The following is a 19937-nucleotide window of genomic DNA, read 5'->3' on the forward strand; positions in this document are numbered from 1 at the left end:
GTTCTGTGACTGTAGATGATAATTACCCTAGGGAAGGGCGGTGGGAGTACTGGTGGGGCAAAAACCCAAATAAGGGCTGGGAAAAGTTAAGGTAATTCTAAGGAAGAGGTAAGGGAATAAAGTTAGGCTGTTGCTGGAAAAGGCACTTCAGTACAGGTGACTGGAAGTGCAGCTACAGGGTAAAAAGTGGGGGCACAAGTAATAGTATGAAGGGAACCTGGAAGCCCAGCACTTCCACCCCTTCCCTAAATTGTAGCACCTCCCTCTTACCCCTTTTGACCCGACTCATTGATAATCTGTCCCATTTACCCTGCCTCTTAAGGTTCTGTGTACAACTTTGCATTGACATTCAGTGTGAATTCAATCTGAACAGGCGTGTGTTACTACACACAACATTGAATGGTAACACACTACCATTCGTGTAATTCTCAGTGTCATAAAAAATAGTGCTTGCACCTTTTTTTGGTGCCCATTAAAATAAACACCAATAGTGTGAGTCCAACCTAAAAGAATTCCAATATAGCAGCTCTCTCTGTATCAATCCCTTGATAATGTATCTAGATAAAAGCCAGAAATGTATGCTTTTGGAATAATGAAAGTTTCTGTTTATGCACTTTTTCAGAAGACAATATGTAACAAAGTAATGACTAGTCGTAGAAGAAAGTATTGCAAAAACAGTGTTTTTCTGCAAAAGTCTTTTCTCTGTAAACCATACAATTTGGTCCATCATGAGCGAATACCACAATAATGCCAAAATTACATAAAATGAATATATTGACCCATACAGGAAACTTAAGACTTCCACACTTCACACCAGGGGTGTAAGCGGTTCCATGTAGAAAATTAGGATGAAGCCAGAGTTACTCTTTAAATAAGTCAAATGTGCTGTTCAGCGCCACACATTCGGGGGTGGTTATACAAAGTTGATAAAGTCCAGGTCTCGCACCATAGGGAGAACCAGTTCCAGAGTTCCTGTTTCAGACAAAAATTTGGCTTGTCCTGATTTTTCATTTACAGCATGAGGAAGGTGCAGTCCAAGCTTACTGTGAAAAGAAGCAATAACAGGGTTAGCGAATCTGCAATGTATGGACAGTTCAGTGAAACAATAATGGAAAAACAAACATGCAAGCAAATACCATCCCAGATAAATCCCCTTTTGTGTATACATGATGGATGAATACATAATTTGGCATCATCCTAAAAGAGGACATTCACCCCACCCCACCTGTTTTACATCTCCAGATTCCCAATCCCATGATAAGGTGTCCTTGTTCATCTCTAGAGTGAAATTTTAGATTTTCAACTTTTCTATAATTTCATGGTAAGACCAACCCAGAGCCAAAGCCACACCACTGGATGACCGTTTATTCTATTTTCAATCTACAGTATAATATATTATTATTTTGGGGGGATAGGTGCTTTTAATACAAAGTCTGCTCGAATTGTACTTACTATTTAGGAGTGCAGACGTTTATGTACTTTTTCCTTACATCAAGTGAAATGTCGGAGACCTTTGTGTCAGGAAGCTGGACACGGATCTACAAAAATAAATAAATACAAATTGTACATTTGTTACTTTAAAGCTAAAACTACAAGCTAAAAAAGGAACAAATTAATGGATTAGGGATTACAAATGACAGACAGATAAAAACAGTGACACAATCCAGGAGGTGGGGGAAGTATCACACAATAGGAGGGGGATATGGAATGATGGGTGAGTATTGAGTTTAGGAGACAGAAGAAGACGGGTAGGTGAGATTGCAGTGTTGGGTTTTGAGGGCTCTTTTAAATGAGCAGAAACTAGGAGGAAGCCGAATAGGACGAGGAAGACCATTCCAGAGAGTTGGGTCAGCTCTAGAAAAGTCTTGAAGCCATGCATATGATGAGGTTATGAGTGAGGAAGTCATTAGTAGGTCATGGAAAGAGAGAAGAGAGCGGCAAAGGGGGGGTATTTTTATTTCAGGTTAGAAATGTAAGTGGCACCAGAGCTGTGGAGGGATTTGTGTATCAGGTAGGTAGGTGGGATAAGAACTGTGGAGGGATTTGTGTATCAGGTAGGTAGGTGGGATAGGTGCTGTGGAGAAATTTGTGTATCAGGTAGGTAGGTAGGTGGGACAAGAACTGTAGAGGGATTTGTGTATCAGGTAGGTAGGTGGGACAAGAACTGTGGAGGGATTTGTGTATCAGGTAGGTAGGTGGGANNCTGTGGAGGGATTTGTGTATCAGGTAGGTAGGTGGGACAAGAACTGTGGAGGGATTTGAAGGCAATGTACAGGAGCTTGGATTTGATTCTAAGGTGAAATGGAAGGCAATGAGGATAACTACAAGGAGATGCAGCAGAAGAGGAGTGGTGGGAAGGCTGTGTATCAGGTAGGTAGGTGGGGGGTAGGTAGGTGGGATGTCTGTGTATCAAGTACCCGGTACGTAGGTAGGTAGGTAGGTAGGTAGGTAGGAAGGATGGATGAGTCTGGCTGCAGCATTCATAATAGATTGTAGAGGAGAGAGTTGGGTTAGTGGAATACCAGAGAGGAGGAGGTTACAGTAGTCCAGACGGGAGATGATAAGAGCGTGTACAAGGAGTTTGGTGGTCTCTGGGGACAGGTAGGGGCGGATTTTGGAGATGTTGCACAGGTGAAAGTGACAGGACAGGAAAGTAAAGGTGGGGGGGACAGAATCGAAGGTGACACCCTCGGGGAATAACAGTGTTATTACCAGTAAGAAATAAGTAGTCAGGTAATTTCTCTATTCCTTACCACCATATCCTCACAGCAAGCAGATGATGGGTCTTTTCGACTCATGCCCAAAAAGATATCTTCAGAGCTAACTCTTTGCTTAAAAAGTATTTCATATCTGTGAACAGAATGGTGTAGACATTGGTAATGACTGCACTGACAGAGATTAATGCTCCCAACTCTTTTAACAGTTTCAGTTTGACTTACTCTGGTTTTTCTCTTGAATCTAAAAAATCATCGAATTCTGCTCCTTCCTGGACTTCTGACGAGTTCCAAATATCCTTTCCATCATTTTGTGTCTGGGCTGATGTGAATAAGCAAAGAGCGGACATTATCATTTATGCCGAAGGTTGTAACTGCAGCAAGCAAATATGTACAAGGTCATTCATTAACTGATCACTGCAAATGGTAGCAGCCATCATTTATATTCCTATATTCACATCACTAAGGGTTTGCTCAAACAAGCAGTGGGAATGATGGATCCTAGTGGTTGGCACCTAGGCAGCAACTTGGCCTTACCAGTTGATTTAACATTAGATAATGAACAGGAAGGAGCTTCTGCCTCATTATTTTCATATGGGCCACACCTTGAGTAAGAGGCTACATGTACAGTCTTAACCACATGCACTGTTCATGGGTGTGAAGAGGTGGTAGCTACACCACAACCTCACTGCCCATGCAAACTAGCCCTAACACCTAAAGCAGAACTCAACTTTACAGTAATGTTCCTTGCAATAGTCTAATAAAATAAATGTCCCTGATAGGTCAGGATGGCGTAACATCGGTGATGTTCATTTAGTCCTGACAGGCCCCGGTGGTAATGCTGGGATAACCAGCACATCCCAGCATCCCACAATGAGCCGCTTCTGAATACTTCAGTGTTCTTTAAAGGGGGCCTATGACCAGAATTTTTAAATTACATAAAACGGTAGACAACTTTTGTAAGGTAAAAATTCATTTATTTTTTTCCTTTTTTTAGCCTTTTATGAATATAAAAGGGTGAAGCCCCTCCCCTTTTGTCTTTACTCCGCTGCAGCAGTAAAGACTGAATGAGTGCACAGAGGCTTCTTCGATCCTGATCTAAGGCATGCCAAGAAGGAGCTTTTTCCTGCAATTGGAAAAAAAAATGCCAAAACCACGAATTTGCAGTGAGATTGGCCCACTTTTCTTTCTCCATTTACAGCAAGCACTGTCACCTGATCTTATGCTGGTGCAGTGCGAGATTCAGTGACTTAGCCAGAATAAAGAAGGTGGAGGAAGATGGCGGGGCCCAGCACTTCCTCTATGCCAGCGCGAAGGAGGATTACAGGGTGGCGCACAGGGGTGTAGTGGGGCCAGCACTGGTGGAAACGCTGTGCCCTCATTTTTTTTCGGGAATGGACAGGCGTGTCGACTCTTATTTTGTAAAGAATTCTTTGGTGGTCCGCAGCCGCAGACCAAGTCCGCGGTATAGAATTGCAGGCTCAGAGGTGTGGGTTGGTTGTCTCTTTGAACACAATCCGCCCACTCTCCCAGTGCAGGCTCAGACCTGGTCGGGTTCTGGCACCATGACGTCACTCTGGGTGAAGTTACTTCCCCTTTGAGTGACACATAGGCAGGGGTGTAGTGGAGTGGGTACCGTGCCCCCTCTTCTTTTTTTATGACTACACCCCTGGCGGCACAGAACCTAATCAAGGAAAGCTCCGGAGGCATTGGGGGGTCTGGGAAAGTAAAGGTAAGTGGGTTTTTTTTTTAGTTGAAGGTGAAATTACCAGGAATGAATATACTCCTATGTCCACATGAAATGGTGAATCAATACTTACACGTTACATTGTTTTGTTGTGGCTTTTTTACGGGTCCAATGTTGCCAGGTCCAACCAATGCGGAAGACAAAGGACTCTGAAAAAAATATTAATGAAATATTGTAATAAATAACAAAAATGCCACAACTACAAACCACACACACATACAGAGACATGGTGGCTCATTGGTTAGCACTCTGGCCTTTGCAGGGCTGGGTCCCAGGTTTGAATCTCGGCCAGGACACTATCTGCATGGAGTTTGCAGGTTCTCCCTACTTCTGTGTGGGTTTCCTCTGGGTACTCTGGCTTCCTCTCACATTCCAAAAACATGCAGTTAGATTAATTGGCTTCTGCCCTAAATTGACCTTAGACTGTAATAAAGACATATGACTATGGTAAGAACATTAGATTGTGAACAGAGGGACAGCTAATGACATGACTACGGACTTTGTACAGCGCTGCGTAATATGTCAGCACTAAATAAATACTGTCTAATACTAATATATTTTAACATCAGAGTGAACCCACAAGGAGAAATCAGAAGCACCGGCCTGATGGTTGAGGCCATGCAGATTTGATTGAAAGGTCACATGGACAAGCCGACACTGTTCCAACAGGCCCGCTTCATCACTGTTGTAGGAATCTGGATGGTCATCAAATGATAAACATGCTCATATCAAATAAAAACATAGATTTTTTAATAAATTGTAAATATTGAAACAGGTATTAGATTAAAAACAGAATTCGAATAATATATGTAGATCCTATCATGACACTTTCAGTACTATAAAACCTTTTGTACATCTAAGATAGCAAAAAAGTACAAAAATCAAAATAGGTCTCCCTTCCCGACACCTTAAAGGGCTTCCTCAGGGGAGTATGAGGGACCATGGAGCGACACTAAAGAAAACAACAACAACAAAGCAGAGCACTATATTTGTAAAAAGGCCAAAAGATATAATGCATTATCAAACTAGAGTCAACACTAAAAGGAAACAGTTTCCAAAGTCATGACATTTTCTTGAATTTGTCACTTACAATTGATGGTAAGTGTCAGCAGTACACTGTTGTGACTTGCAGAAACTCAATTCATCAGACCGATCTTATTAGGGGTATCTAGTTACCTAATGTTTGTCATAAACATCATAGATGGAGCTTTTGCAAAAAGGTATACAACTCCCCAACCTAGTAACTAATCAACCACTAGGTGTACTCAATAAAGACAACATGATAGTTTGATTAGATGACTGAAAGATCTATTTTCATAAAGATCGTCTATATCTATAGTGCTCAGTGTCCTCCTTGTCCTCCTTCGGATCACAGCACAAGGACTCAATGGAGTCTGGAGAGCTGTGGATCAGACTACCCTTACGTCCTTTGTAAGTACATGCTTATACTCTAGATGTGGTGTATGGTATTAAGAAGTGTCAGTTTTGGAATTTCTCACCCCCTTTTTCTTTTTTTTGTTAGTATTTTTTATTGTTTCGGGTGACTGATTAAGAATTTCCTTATATTGGATCACAGAGTACACCACAGCTTAGATAAAACTTTTTGCAGAATACTACACAGCTTTTGTTGTTTTTGTTTCATTTATCTGCTCATATGAGTAACCCAATGTCTTTAAATATGGAGGACATTGAGCACTATAGATATGGACAATCTTTATGAAAATAGATCTTTCAGTCATCTTATCAAACTATCATGTTGTCTGTATAGAGTTTGCCTAGTGGTCGATTAGTTACTAAGTTGGAGAGTTGTATAACTTTTTGCAAAAGCTCCATCTATGATATTTATGGCAACCATTAGATAACTATATGCCCCTAATGAGATTGGTCTGAAGAAATAAGTTTCTGCAAGTCACAACAAGTAATTCTTATTATCACTGATATATTCCCCCTCTTTTAACCCGGTATATGGTTTTATATTTGGGGTACATTTTGCGTTCATATTCATCAGTACAAATCAATTCCCTTATCAATCGGGCCTGCAGCTGATTCCCAGCAGTGGATATTCGTTGTTTTTAAAGGATTCGAATACTGCTCACACTTACCATCAATTGTAAGGGACAAATTCAAGAAAATGTGATGACTTTAGAAACCATTTCTTTTTAGTGTTGATTCTAGTTTGTTAATGCATTATATCTGTTGGCCTGTTGGCTATCTTTTGGCCTTTTTACAAATATAGTGCTCTGCTTTGTTGTTGTTTTTTTCTTTAGTGTCGCTCCGTGGTCCCTCATACACCCCTGAGGAAGCCCTTTTCGGCGAAACGCGTCGGGAAGGGAGACCTATTTTGATTTTTGTACTTTTTTGCTATCTTAGATGTACAAAAGGTTGTATGGTACTGAAAGTGTTATGATAGGATCTACATATATTATTAGAATACTGTTTTTTAATCTAATACCTGATTCAATATTTACAATTTAATAAAAAAAAATCTATGTTTTTATTTGATATGAGAATGTATATGAGTGTCTTATAAGAGCCTCTTCTTTTTCTTTCCCCTCTATTCTTGATGATTTGGTTCATACCGGAGGCTAGGCACATTTTGGTGAAACCAAAATTAATATTGACTTACCCTTATGGTAATACCCAATCTATGGTAACTTATAAACATGAATGCTCCGAGTTAGGATCGGCCCAGCAGCTGGTTGTAAAGCCAATAAAATCAGCTACTGGGACATGCTGATATTTATGTAAACCCAGCAGAGCGCCCCCTGGAGGTCTATTCTACGAAAAGGCAACCAAACTACAAAGCATGAGAAAAGGGGATGAGGGGGGGTTCAATATTATATAAAATAAAAAAACTTAAAAAAAAAATTTCCATACTCACTTGGCTTTCGATCTCCTCCTCTTCTTCAGTAGGATTATGAAGCAGAGCGCATAGAGCTTGCATGGATGATGACGAAAAATCTCCCAGATAACCCTCCATTTCTATCCTGCAGCCAAAGCTTTAAGAAGAAGAATTAAAAAAAAAGACTTACACATAAATATAAGAATTTACTGTTAGATATAAGATGGCAGGGCAAGCAGAGACCCAAATCACAAGCAATGCGCATGCGTAATCCAAGGTATCAGAGCCAGATGCTGAAAAAAAGATGCCAAGATGCCACCTGTTGGCCAATACTCAGTATTGCGGCTCAGGTTTTTGGCAGCACACACCTGCTAATCCAGTGCTGAACTCAGAATTTTTTTTAAGCAAGGTGGGAAGAGTATTTAGGTGGGTGGCAGCGTCTGTATAGTGACCCAACTTATCAGTAACTACCCAAAAATAGCTAGGTGGTTACTGAAAACTGCCGGGTGGTGCGCCCAGCTAAAAGGGGCTGGGGAGAACACTGTAATCCATAAAATTTATTTAGAATGTTTGACACTTCTGTGCCTGATCAGAAAGTTTACAAAAGTCTAAAATAAAGCAGCAAACCATGGTTTAAAGGTCCACAAAGCTTCCATGGTTTATCAAAACACATTTACACCATTGTGTTGCAGTAACGCATGTTACTTGGGTTGCAGCGTAATGCAATGCTGTTGTTTTGCATACAAATCAATGCAATGAATAAAGCAATGCAAAGATGTGAGGCCCACCTAAATAGTGCAATTTATATAGTTTTATATGTTTCTACCCTTAATGAGGGGGAGCTCGAGGTGCTATGGGGGGCTCAATGCTACTTTCTGAATCTAGTGTATGATGGAGTAAAAGTAAAAATATCTCTAAACCCATAAGGGAGCCCAAGGACCGCCACGACACTCACCTTCCTATACCCGAATTGTATTTACCGCATCCTTGTTGCCAAGGAAACATAAACATCGGGGTCTTTCAGGGGCTGACTTTGTGGAATGCCGGCAATAAACTCCCGGTGAAAGGAAAATATTTTCCATTATCACACTCACGAAAAATTAGAATATTTCGGCAGTCAGTAATTACAGAATATTTGCTGGGATAATTTTTACTGGCAATATGACGGACGCCTGAAGGGGCCTCACAGCGCCGTCCATGCGCACGACGTAGCAGCGTGCCTGGGCCTGAGGCGGAAGGAGGTTTGTTATCCCGCCATCGGTGTGTTTGTGGGGTTACCGGGCCTTTAGGGGAACTGGTGGGGGTGGAAGTGTCCGGATTGTATGAGCGGTAATAGTAGGGAATGTAGGCAGCACTTAGTAGGGGCTTAGGGGGCTCTGTATGGGGGTGGCTTGGATGTGTTGGCAGAACCTGGGGGGGAGGGGCAGGTTATGGGGTATGTGGGTAGCACTGGTGGTGTGGGGGGCAGGGTAGGGGGGGTCAGTGTCTACCGTATAGGGGCAGCACTGGTTGAGAGGGGGGTTATCAGCATCACAAATGTAAGGGCAGCATTATGGGGGGGGGGCTGAGCATGGCTGGGGGTAGTGAATAGGGGGTGTGTAGCACTGGTGAGGGGGGGAAGGGAGGTCAGTGTCTGGGGTATAGGGGCAGCATCGGTTGGGAGGGGTTATCAGCATCACAAATGTATGGGCAGCATTATGGGGTGGGGGGGCTGCACATGGCTGGGGGTAGTGAATGGGGTGTATGATAGGGGGCTGTCAGGTTATGGGGTATGTAGGTAGCACTGGTAATGCTTAGGGGTTGGGAAGGGGGGGTGGGTGTTAGTGCCCGAAATGTGTGGGCAGTAATATGGGAAGGAGGTCTGGGCAGAACTGGGGGTGGGGGCAGTGAATGGGGTTTATGATCAGAAGGGGGGTCAAGTTATGAGGTATGTATGTAGCACGGGTGCTGTTGGGGGGGGGGGGGGGGGGATTTATTGAGGTATATGGGCACTTCTAGTTGGGGAGGGGGAATCATTGTCTGAAATGCATGAGCAGCATTTGTAGGTGTGGGGGTCTGGGTTTGAATAGGGGGTCAGTGCATGCAATGTCTAAGCAGTACAGGTCGAGGGGGGTGTCCTTTCCCTGGGTGGATGGTCACTGTCTGGGTTGTATGGTCACTATTGTTGGGGGTCAGGTGCATAGGCAACACTGTTGGGGAATCAGTGCTTGTGGTGTGGGGGTAATGCCTGGGGTGTATGGGCAGTACTGGTGGTCAGGGTGGGGAAGGTCAGTGTCTGGGGTAATTTGTTTGTAATGTTAGGGGGGTCAGTGTCTAGGATGTGTAGGAAGCACTGGTGGGGAATTGCTCCCTCTGGTATTGGGGGTGGAGGAGGTGGGGGGGGTTGAGAAGAGTTAAAATAATTGTTTTATAATAAAAACTATTTATGTTCTGTAGCCAACTAAAATCTTTCTTTACCCACAGACACCGTCACCATGAGCGGCTTCAACTTCGGCTCGGCTGCCTCCACTGGAGGTTTTAGCTTTGGAACCCCTAAGACGACGGCTCCAACAGGAACTACTGGTTTCTCCTTCGGTACAACAACCTCTGCCGCCCCGACTTCTGGCTTTAGTTTTGGCAACGCGCAGGCAAATCCTTCCCTGTCACAGCCCAATCCTTCCTTGTCACAGCCCAATAATCTTTTCGCATTCTCCACTCCGGCATCATCAGCACCCGCAGCCTCAGCAGCACCAACAACCGGCTTCGCTTTCGGTACAGTGGCCCCATCTGCATCAGCCACTGCACCTACAGGAGGACTGGCGTTCGGGTAGGAAGCATTTTGTTTTTTGTTTTGTTTTTTAGGATTTCGGGTAAAGTGGGTGGCATCAAATCCAGCTTTGGCTTCCAGCAGCAGAGGATTCTTGTTACTTAAATCCTTACCCAGTCCTGGAATCTTCCAGCGTTGCGGCTGCAGAAAAATCATCAGCTTATTCCAGATGTGTCTTATTATCACCAGTGTCATATTCCACATGTGTCAGATGTTTGTTTTATCTATAATGCCCCAATGTCACGGCTGTGACAGACCAAAACTCAACATTTTTACTTTACATAGAAGGGTAGACAACACTTCTAAATAAAGTAAAAATGTTGTTTTTGTTTTTTTTAAGTGCAACACCCCTAAAAAAAAAAAAAAGTGCGGCACTGCCTCTTTAAGTCTTGATCGCCGCAGCAATAAAGACTTAATGGGAGTGCACAGCCTCCCAGGGTACCTACATCATTTCTGCACACGCCCTAATTTCGGGCATGTGAGGAAAGGGCATTTTTTTTCAAAAAGGGGAAAGAGATGCTGACCTCACGCATGCTCAGTGAGATCGGCTCTTTTTTTTTTCCTCCTCGTCAGCAGCTACTTCACCCGATCTCACACCTGCGCAGTGCAAGATTGAGTGACGTAGGAAGAGGACAGAAGATGGGGGCGCCTGGCACTTCTCCACGCCGGGACGAAGAGAAATTCCAGGACTGTGTGAGAGCAGATTGTGGGAGGGACCAGCGCTATCGGACCTGCAGGATTAAAAGCAAGTGTAATTTTTTTATTTTTAGTTTAGTTCCGCTTTAAAGATGCAACCACAGTGCATGGCAGGGGGATTGAGAATGGCCTAAAGGCCAGGTTCAGGTGAGTGCTGCACTTAGATGGACTTCACTTAGGGAGGAAGGAAGCAAGCATGCCGTAAGGGAAGACTTGTACGTGGAGAAGGGAGAGTCCGGTCACATGCCCTTTTAAGGTCATGTGACCATCCTTGCCCCAGGTACTAATTGGTATTTGCAGTGGCAAGCAAATAACACCACAGACATAATGTGGCCTAAAGTTTATGACCAAGTGCAGTTTTACACTTTAATGTCCATCGGATATTGATATCAACTTTATATAACTTTTTGTTTTTCTTCTTTTGTAGGACCAATACATCAAAGTTCACTCTAAATCCTCAGATAGGAAATAGTAATATCGGTGGAGCCACACAGCAAGCGCTTGGTGGAAGCACACAGCAAGCTCTCGGTGGAGCCACGCTTCAGACGCTTGGTGGAGCGACACTCAGTGGAACCGCACAACCAACTCTTGGTTTAGCCGCACAGCCGACACTTGGAACGGTCCAACCGACTCTTGGTGGGGCCACACAGCTGACGCTTGGTGGAACCATGCAACCAACTCTTGGCGGAGCAGCACAGGCGACGCTTGGCGGAAATGCGCAACCTACTCTTGGTGGAGCCCTACAACTGACGCTCGGTGGAGCTGCACAACCTACTCTTGGTGGAGCCGCACAACCTACTCTTGGTGGAGCCGCACAACCTACTCTTGGTGGAGCCGCACAGCCGGCTCTTGGAGCCACACAGCCTGCTCAGAATACAGGTTTCTCTTTCGGAGCTACAACTGCACAGCCACAGCCATCCATTGGTGGGGGCTTTTCTTTCGCAACCCAACCAGCAACGGTCGCTTCCTCTGCTACCAATCCAGTGAGCACCGCCGCCACTCAGTCAAGCATATTCTCCCTCGGTTCAGCATTTTGCATGGCACCAACATCAACAACGGCCGCCTCCACCGCTGCCTTAGCTCCAGCACAGGCCCCAGCAACTCAGCAAGCTTCCACTTTATTTGCTAAACCTCTTGAGGCAGCATCAGGTAAGTCTTGGAAAATACATCAAACATTTTTCATTAGAATGTTTGTCTAATAAGGAAGACATATGAGCTATGAGCTATGATCATTCTAAACACCATTCTTCTTCAGCATCTGTTCGACTTGAATCCTATTTGTCATAACTACTGAGCTTCAACTCTGCACAGTGGTTATGGGTCTGCCCATCTCATTCTGAGAACAGTGTTTTGAGACCATAATTATTTGGTTAGAGCTGGAGTACAACTTTTTTAAAAACATTGTGAACAGGATCATTAAACTTATTTAAGCGTCTCTGCAAAGGTCCCTGTGGCCCATTTATACTCGCTTCCCAATGTATATCCAGTGTTGAAACAAGAATTTTTTTTAATCTGGGTGAGAAGAAATTATAGGTGGGTTTGATGTTACTAAAAAGTGCTGGGTGGTGTGCCTGGCCAAAAGGCGATGGGGACATCACTGTCATCAAATGCCTCTCCTTCCAGCTTGCAGTACTACCCAGGGCTTCCAGATATGGCAGAGCATGTTAGTGATTTCATTTGGCTTCACTAAGGAAATAGTGACTAGGATTTTCGCCTCCATGTAATAGGCATCTCCATTTAGAGGGTTTGATGGTATAAGCGCCAGTATCATAATGTAAGCTGGCTCACCACCTGCAGAATAATTTTAGATATTTTTGTGCTCTGGAAGCAAACATAGGTTCAGCACTGAGATGTATTTCTATAGCCAAATAAAGCTGCATTTTTTTTATTGGTGTATTTATTTATTTTAGCATCAACAGCAGCATCGACATTGAGCACTTCAACGATCGGTTCCCTTCTTGCGACTTCAGCTCCTTCTCTGTTTTCCCTCAATACTACAACTTCATCAGGTATGTAACCCATCCATTGTGGTTATTTTGAAAGCACAAAAGGATTTATTGATACATAAATATTACACATTTTTATAGGATTCTTTCACATGGGTATCATTTAGGTAGGCTTCTGCCTGGTTTCAGATTACTGAGGAAGAGCAGAAGTTTGTTTTTCTGACAACAACATAAGTCTATATGAGCAGCATGGTGGCTCAATGATTAGCACTCTGGCCTTTGCAGCGGTGGGTCCCAGGTTGGAATCATGACCAGGACTCTATCTGCATGGAATTTGCCTGTGTTGGTGTGAGTTTTTTCCAGGTATTCCAGTTTCCTACCACATTCCAAAAACATGCAGTTAGGTAAATTGGCTTCCACCTAAAACTGATCTGTAACTGTGGTAATGACACATGGCTATAGTAGGGGCATTAGATTGTGAGCTCCTTTGAAGGACAGCAAGTGACAAAGACTTTGTACAGTACGGCATAATTTGTTGGCGCTAAAAAAAAACTGTGTACTGATAATGAAAACAAAGGGGTAAGCAAAGTTGTTTTTTTTTTTTTTTTTTTTTTTTTTTTTTGCACAAAGGAGCAATAACCTGAGTAGAAAGGTCTGCTACCTACCAGAATGCAAAAGACTTGCTTTCTTTGGCGAAGGAATGAACCCTTCTACAATGGTCGGAACCAGGGCTCTTCATCAGGGAAATGAGCTTTACTGATTGCAGTAATGGACTGACTCTGCAGGAGGGTGTGTCAAATATCTGCAGAGATACTACTGCTTTCGGACAAAGAGCAAAGGTCCTTCCTTTCAGCATGTAGCCAGAGGACAGGCTTTGCTAGTCAAACTGTGGTTGCTTTTTAAATGAAATCTTTGCCAACTTTTGCAACGTTTTTAATTTTAATTGACACCAGGGCTTACAATAACTGGAAAAAATGATGCTAGGTGTTAGTGTTCAGTTAGCTCTGAACAGTAGATAAGTGTAAGGAGTGTAGTGCCGTTTTGGCCACAATTAGAAAATGTATTTTTCTTACAGCTACCTTGAAGCTCCCAGCTACATCAGCAGCACTGACGGCTCAGTCCGGCACCACTCTAAGTTCCAGCGTTGGGTAAGCACAATATAATATATATCAGTCTGATTGCAAAAACTTTTTATATCACACATGCTAATGTTTAAAATGTCTTGCCCATCCGTAAAAGTGCTAGAAATAAAGAATAATGTAGAATATTACCTCCTACCTCTGCCAGACAGCCAGTGTGCTCTTACCTTACCACTGCTGTAATAATAATCGTTTTCATCCTTTATCATTCCTCCCCGGTTCCACAACTCTCAGAACATTTTTTGTTCTTGGATTTAGATTCTGTTTGTATTGCCCAATGCCAAAATATAATTGTTGTTACACAGCATTTATATAGTGCCAACATATTACGCAAGGTTTTACATTAAATAGGGGTTGCAAATGACAGACAGATACAGTGACACAGGAGGAGGAGAGGACCCTGCCCCTAAGAGCTTACAATCTAAGAGGTAGGGGAAGTGGAACACAATAGGCGAAAATTTCTCCAAATTTTAGAGCAGAACTAACCCCTGTGTAACTTGCCTATCTGTATTTCATCGCAGAGCAACACAATCTTCCTTCTCTACTTCCTCCCAGAGATATTCAGCTATCTTGATTGGCCGTGCCAAGATTCATGGGAGTTCATTCATCCCTGGCATGCTAGGGAAGCTGGGATTGCTGGGCTTCCCTGGCAGTCAAAGCTGACAGAGCTCAGCTTTGTCGCCAGAAACCTGAAGAGATCAAACCGATAGAAGGGACATTGCCTGACCCCTTCTGCAATAATGACCACGCTGGTCATGGAAACTTAAAAGTGGAGATTTAGTTCCACTTAAAAAATTCCATACACAGCAGTAGAGTTCAAGCTGCTTGCCTATTAAAAACCATGGTCAGCACAAAATGTATGCAGGAACAGGCAGTGGTGAAAGTATACAATGTAAACATGAAAATACCTATTTTATTTTCTGATAGGAAAGTCTCGACCATAACGTTATATTTATATTAACATTATATTCTTTTTTAGTGCTCCCACTGTAATGACCTACAATCAGCTGGAAAACCTTATCAACAAATGGAGTTTAGAGCTGGAAGATCAGGAAAAGCATTTTCTGCATCAAGCCACACAAGTCAATCTCTGGGACAAGACTCTGATAAGCAATGGGGAGAGGGTAAGTACGGGAATCTTTGGAAGGAGAAACACCGACAACCTTTAAATTGTAACCCCTGGGCAATAACAAAAAAAATATTTTGTTTATCTTCATACAAATGTAACAGTATACTCCCCAGGTGGGAAGAGACTGTAGGTAGGTGGTGGCCCCTGTATTGTGACCAAACATTTCAGTAACCACCCAAAAACAGCTGGGTGGTTACTGAAAAGTGCCGGGGGGTGCGCCAACTTAAAAGGCAGGGGGAGATCATTGTGTAAGTACAGAAAAATATTTGAGAAAGCGCCTAACTTTAGATAATGCACTGATCATACAGTTGCACTGAATTACCACTGATGATGGACAGCATTGGTTGCTCAGTGGTTAGCACTCTGGTCTTTGGTCCCAAATTCCTATTCTGGCCAGCACACTATCTCCATGGAGTTTGAAGTTTCTCCCTGTGTTTATGTGGGTTTCCCAAATCATCCCATCCCAAAAACATGAAGTTAGGGTAATTGTCTTCCCTCATAATTGACCTTGACTTTGTACAACCCTGCGTAATATGTCGGCACTATATAAATATTGGATAATAAAAATGAACAAATATCAGTGCTTTCAGCCATGCCGTGGTTTGAGCGACAGGACACCACGTCACAAAGATGAGTTGGGGAAGGAGAATGGGGGTCTGTTCTGCAGTAATGGAGAACAGAGAAGGGCTGCCAACAATTAAACTCGGGAGCCCAACAAACTCCTGGCTAGTATTTTTCTTTCTGTACTTGCAGCATATTAACAAAGATAAAACTAAGAATATGGACTGAATGTTTTTTTTTTTTTTTTATATTTGCCTAGACCTAGATTTTAGGTTTCCTGGGTGGTGCCATGGTTCCATTTTACATTTACAAGGCCAAGAATGTACTGCACACATCAAGGGGATTGCTGCTACACAAATTCCGAGTGTTGGGGGGGGGGGGGAGATCCACATACATAGCTTGATATCGCTGTAAAAGTTTGAATGTTTGATACATTTTTCTTTTATATTCTCAGATCATCTCTTTACATAGAGAGATGGAGAAGGTAAAGCTGGATCAGAAAAGGTAACGTGTTTTATTTTTTGTATTTTGTTTTCTGTATGTGAGTAATTATCCAAAGGTGCACACCAAAGTACACCAAATCCAGTTACTGTGAGATGAGCCCAGCACAGCCATCTGTTTTCTGTGGCTGGAAATATCCTTGGTTTTATGGAGAAGGGAGGGGGAAGGACAAGCGATCGCTTCCCATGGCATTCTACTCCAATGGAAACCACAACAGTCATCCATCAATCAGCCATAATTCATAAATGACATCAAGTGTTGTACACAAGTTAGTTTTTCTCCTGAGACAAGCATGACAGTTCACATGTGTGCATAGCTATTCACAAGCAAAGTAAAAATGTCTTTACCCTCCCTGATTTGAGTCTAATATTTACCGGACTTTGCATATTACAATGTGAGGGTTTCAGCAGCTGCCAATGTAGAAAGCGGCATTATTACTTTACTAATTTTCTTCCAGCAGCGACACTTCAGTAGTAACTGACAGGAGAAAGCATCAGGTGTTGCTTCCTTGCATTGATCTACCCCAGGGTTAGAATCATGGGGTGATTCTAACCCTGGGGTAGACTAGGTGTGAGGAGAGGACACCTTTGTGTTCTCTGCGGGTGTTCTCTGGTAGCAATTTGTAAATCAGGAGTGCCCACACTTTTTTGGCTTGCAGCTATCTTTAAAAAGACTAAGTCAAAATGATCTGCCTACAATAAAAACTTGGACTTAATAACTCCTGTGCACAGTAGAGTTTATTTTGAAAGGCAGGGCTCCACAATCTCGCGTTGCTGTTGGCATCTACCGGTAGATCGCGATCTGCCTGTTGGACACCCCTTGTGTAAATCATAAGACTGTATGGACCAGTATCTCCCCAGAAGTTTGGGTGGGAAGAAGCTGTACGGCAGTGGTCACCCAAAAACAGCCGGGTGGTGCGCCCAGCTACAAGGGTCTAGAGAGATCATTGACCTTTAACAGTTCCCATATATGTATATCACTGGTGTATTTATCTGTTCCTGGATTTCAGCTTTCATGGTATCTGTTTTTCTCTTTTTAGGTTGGATCAGGGATTAGATTTCATCCTCTCTCAACAGAAAGAACTAGAAGATATCCTAAGCCCACTGGAGGATTCTGTCAAGGACCAAAACGGAACCATTTACCTCCAGCACGCAGACGAGGAGAGAGAAAAGACGTAAGATAGGAGGAGGGAAAGTCAGCTTTTTGTAGCGTTGTCGTGTACCCTAAGAAATGATTTTGAAGTTTGTAAATTGAACTGAGAACAAGCAAAACATTTGCAACCCCAAAACACATTGGCTTTGACTTTCTGATGGCAAACAAACTACCGTGTTTCCCCGATGATAAGGCAGGGCCATCAAATAAGACAGCCCCCCCTTTTTAGAGAAAAACGTAAAATAAGGCCCCCCCCTCGCAAATAAGCCACCCACCGATACCTGCGCTTACCCGAATCGGGTGGTACGGTGGGTGACTCCGTGTGGTTCCTCCGTCTGCCTCCATGGCTGCGTGCCGCGCCTCGTCATGAAGAGGAAGTGACAGGACTGCAGTGCGCGCACGTGACTCCGCCCAAGCAAACACAGGCAGCTTCCCTCATCCCTCCCTAACGGAGGCTGCAGGAGTTTGTTCACGGCCAGAACATCCAAAAGTGAGACACAGACAGGTTTCTTTTGCTGTGAGCAATACCACTTACTGTATATAAGCTTTAGAATGGGACATTAAATGGTACGGTATATTATTGATTACAGTAGAAGGGGACAATGAATGGATCAGATTAATCAGAAGTGGACATGAATGGCACATGATTGATCAGAAGGGGACAATGATTGGGACAGAGAGATCAGAAGTGGACATGAATGGCACATGAACAATAACTGTGTACTGTAGTCTTCTTCATGGGTAAATAAGGCATCCCCCTGAAAATAAGCCCTAGAGCATATTTTGGCCTTCCAAAAAAAATAAGACAGTGTCTTATCATCGGGGAAACAGGGTAATTGCAGCCTACTGTGTGACAGTGCAACCTCGGGTATGGGAATGGTCCAATGTTTTGTAAACCTGTCTTGGACAGTGGGCAAGGCATATCTCTAAAGTGTGATACTTGTAAACTTGTTCAACAATATTATTCCAGACTGTCATTGCCAAATCCCTAAATATGCCATACTTGGCCTCCTTTAACCCATAGCTGCAAAAACTGTATTCAGCACTAAAGGTCCACACACTCATTGGGGAGGGGTATTTATAAATTATTCCCCCATTAATTTGCTCCTAATATTCATTTGAACATATATAGCATTTCCTTTTGTGACAGCTTTGCATTTTGACAAGTGGCCACTAGGTGGCAGAACGAGTCCTTGTTTTAATAGGAACTGCAACGAGAGATTGGAACACCTAGTGAATTTCAGATGAATGGGCAGAGGAATTGTTTATAGAGCCCAAAGGAGTTGCCTTTAATTCGAGTGAACAATAGTGACCCTGTATGTCTGCAAACGAACCCCCATAACTTGTATTTGTATAACACCCTTCACCTTCCCTAAACTCTATATAATAAATCCCCATCCTGCTTTGTACACATTAGAAGAATTTGTGTCTGATGAGCTATTGCCCATGTGCGAATAAAGTTTTGTTTAAAAAAAGAGGGGGGTTGCAGTGGTACAACTTTTGCCTTCGGCAATAACTTTTGATCTCTTTCATAGATACAAGCTGGCAGAAAACATTGACGCCCAACTAAAACGCATGTCTCAGGATCTGAAGGATGTCATTGAACATCTGAACACATCTGCTGGACTCGGAGAATCCAGTAACCCGGTAAGAGTCCTGTCACCTGCTTTTTATTTGTCCTTTGGCTGTAGGCTGAACCCCAGAACTACATTGATCAAGAGCTCCTTCCCTACACTCACTGGGCCTGAAAGAAAACCTGGAATGGATTTCTTCAAACTCATTGGCTATTAGTTTTCAGTCTTAGACCAGATCCATGCAGGGTTTGCTGGATCACCCAGATTCTCCTATAATCATTTATCTTCTCCAGACTTTCAGAACTTTATTGAATCGGGCTTATTGTGTAAGAAGCTTTCTGGGAGATGAAGCATCAGCATTGTTTTGCTGGGGGATGTATGGATTTATGGGTGGGAAATAAGGCTGACAACACCGCTTGAGATTTCAGTGCAGTGGAAGCAGCGTTGTTACCTTGCTTACTGAAGTTGGGATCTCGCTGGATTCCTGACAAGTAATTATATCTGCAGAAGATTGCATACACACGTTCAATAATTGTCGTTGGAAATGATCTGTCACAAAGCTTTCCAATGACAAAAGACTGAAAGATGCATGAATGAGCTCTGTACATACAGCACCGTTCTGCTCTATGGAGGGGGGAGGGAGGAGAACGACACTGTGCTCTCTCTCACCTTCACTTGTATTACGATTGTTCCTCGTACGTGGATCGGCCAGAACAAAAGACAAGCGCTGTACACATGCCAGATTATCATCTGATATTAGCCCTGTGGCAATTATCAAACAAGAATCATCTGTTGTGTGTTTGTAGCCTAAGATACAAGTGAACAGGAAGAACAATGAAACACTGATGAAACTGAATGCATTATTATATACATGTTATGGGTAATATCAATAATATATTCTGTTTTATGACAGCTTCAGCAGATCTGTAAAATCCTCAACGCTCACATGGACTCCTTGCAGTGGATCGATCAGAATTCTGGTGAGTGTCACTTATAGTTAGTTACATAGTAGGTCAGGTTAAAAAAAGACATAAATTCATCAAGTGCAACCACTAGGGAAATAAACATATCCCAGATATAAAACCCTATAAGACATAGTTGGTCCAGAGGAAGGCAAAAAAACTCCTGGT

At 43.0% G+C, this 19937-nt stretch overlaps 2 protein-coding genes across 2 annotated transcripts in view; one reads left to right on the forward strand and one right to left on the reverse strand.

Annotated features, from left to right (window-relative positions):
- Nucleotides 1-756: 756 nt before the first annotated feature.
- Nucleotides 757-8412, reverse strand: DNAAF6 (dynein axonemal assembly factor 6). The gene is made up of 7 exons (XM_072430250.1): nucleotides 8259-8412; nucleotides 7343-7460; nucleotides 4535-4610; nucleotides 2940-3036; nucleotides 2754-2850; nucleotides 1453-1538; nucleotides 757-1043 (listed from the first exon to the last, which is right to left on the reverse strand). Exons 1-7 carry the CDS (start codon nucleotides 8312-8314, stop codon nucleotides 914-916), a joined length of 660 nt encoding a protein of 219 aa, XP_072286351.1. The 5' UTR covers nucleotides 8315-8412; the 3' UTR covers nucleotides 757-913.
- An 82-nt stretch (nucleotides 8413-8494) lies between these two features.
- The window catches only part of NUP62CL (nucleoporin 62 C-terminal like), a 12752-nt gene continuing 1309 nt past the window's right edge, over nucleotides 8495-19937 (forward strand). Inside the window, exons 1-10 of the mRNA XM_072431836.1 lie at nucleotides 8495-8544; nucleotides 9767-10109; nucleotides 11233-11954; nucleotides 12716-12814; nucleotides 13827-13899; nucleotides 14870-15014; nucleotides 16035-16084; nucleotides 17121-17255; nucleotides 18769-18880; nucleotides 19721-19787. Of these exons, the coding sequence (XP_072287937.1) occupies nucleotides 9778-10109; nucleotides 11233-11954; nucleotides 12716-12814; nucleotides 13827-13899; nucleotides 14870-15014; nucleotides 16035-16084; nucleotides 17121-17255; nucleotides 18769-18880; nucleotides 19721-19787 (1735 nt within the window). The 5' untranslated portion in view covers nucleotides 8495-8544; nucleotides 9767-9777. The remainder of the gene's footprint in view (nucleotides 8545-9766; nucleotides 10110-11232; nucleotides 11955-12715; nucleotides 12815-13826; nucleotides 13900-14869; nucleotides 15015-16034; nucleotides 16085-17120; nucleotides 17256-18768; nucleotides 18881-19720; nucleotides 19788-19937) is intronic.

The sequence above is a fragment of the Pyxicephalus adspersus genome, chromosome Z, assembly GCF_032062135.1.
Source record: "Pyxicephalus adspersus chromosome Z, UCB_Pads_2.0, whole genome shotgun sequence".
NCBI classification, from domain to species: Eukaryota; Metazoa; Chordata; class Amphibia; order Anura; family Pyxicephalidae; genus Pyxicephalus; species Pyxicephalus adspersus.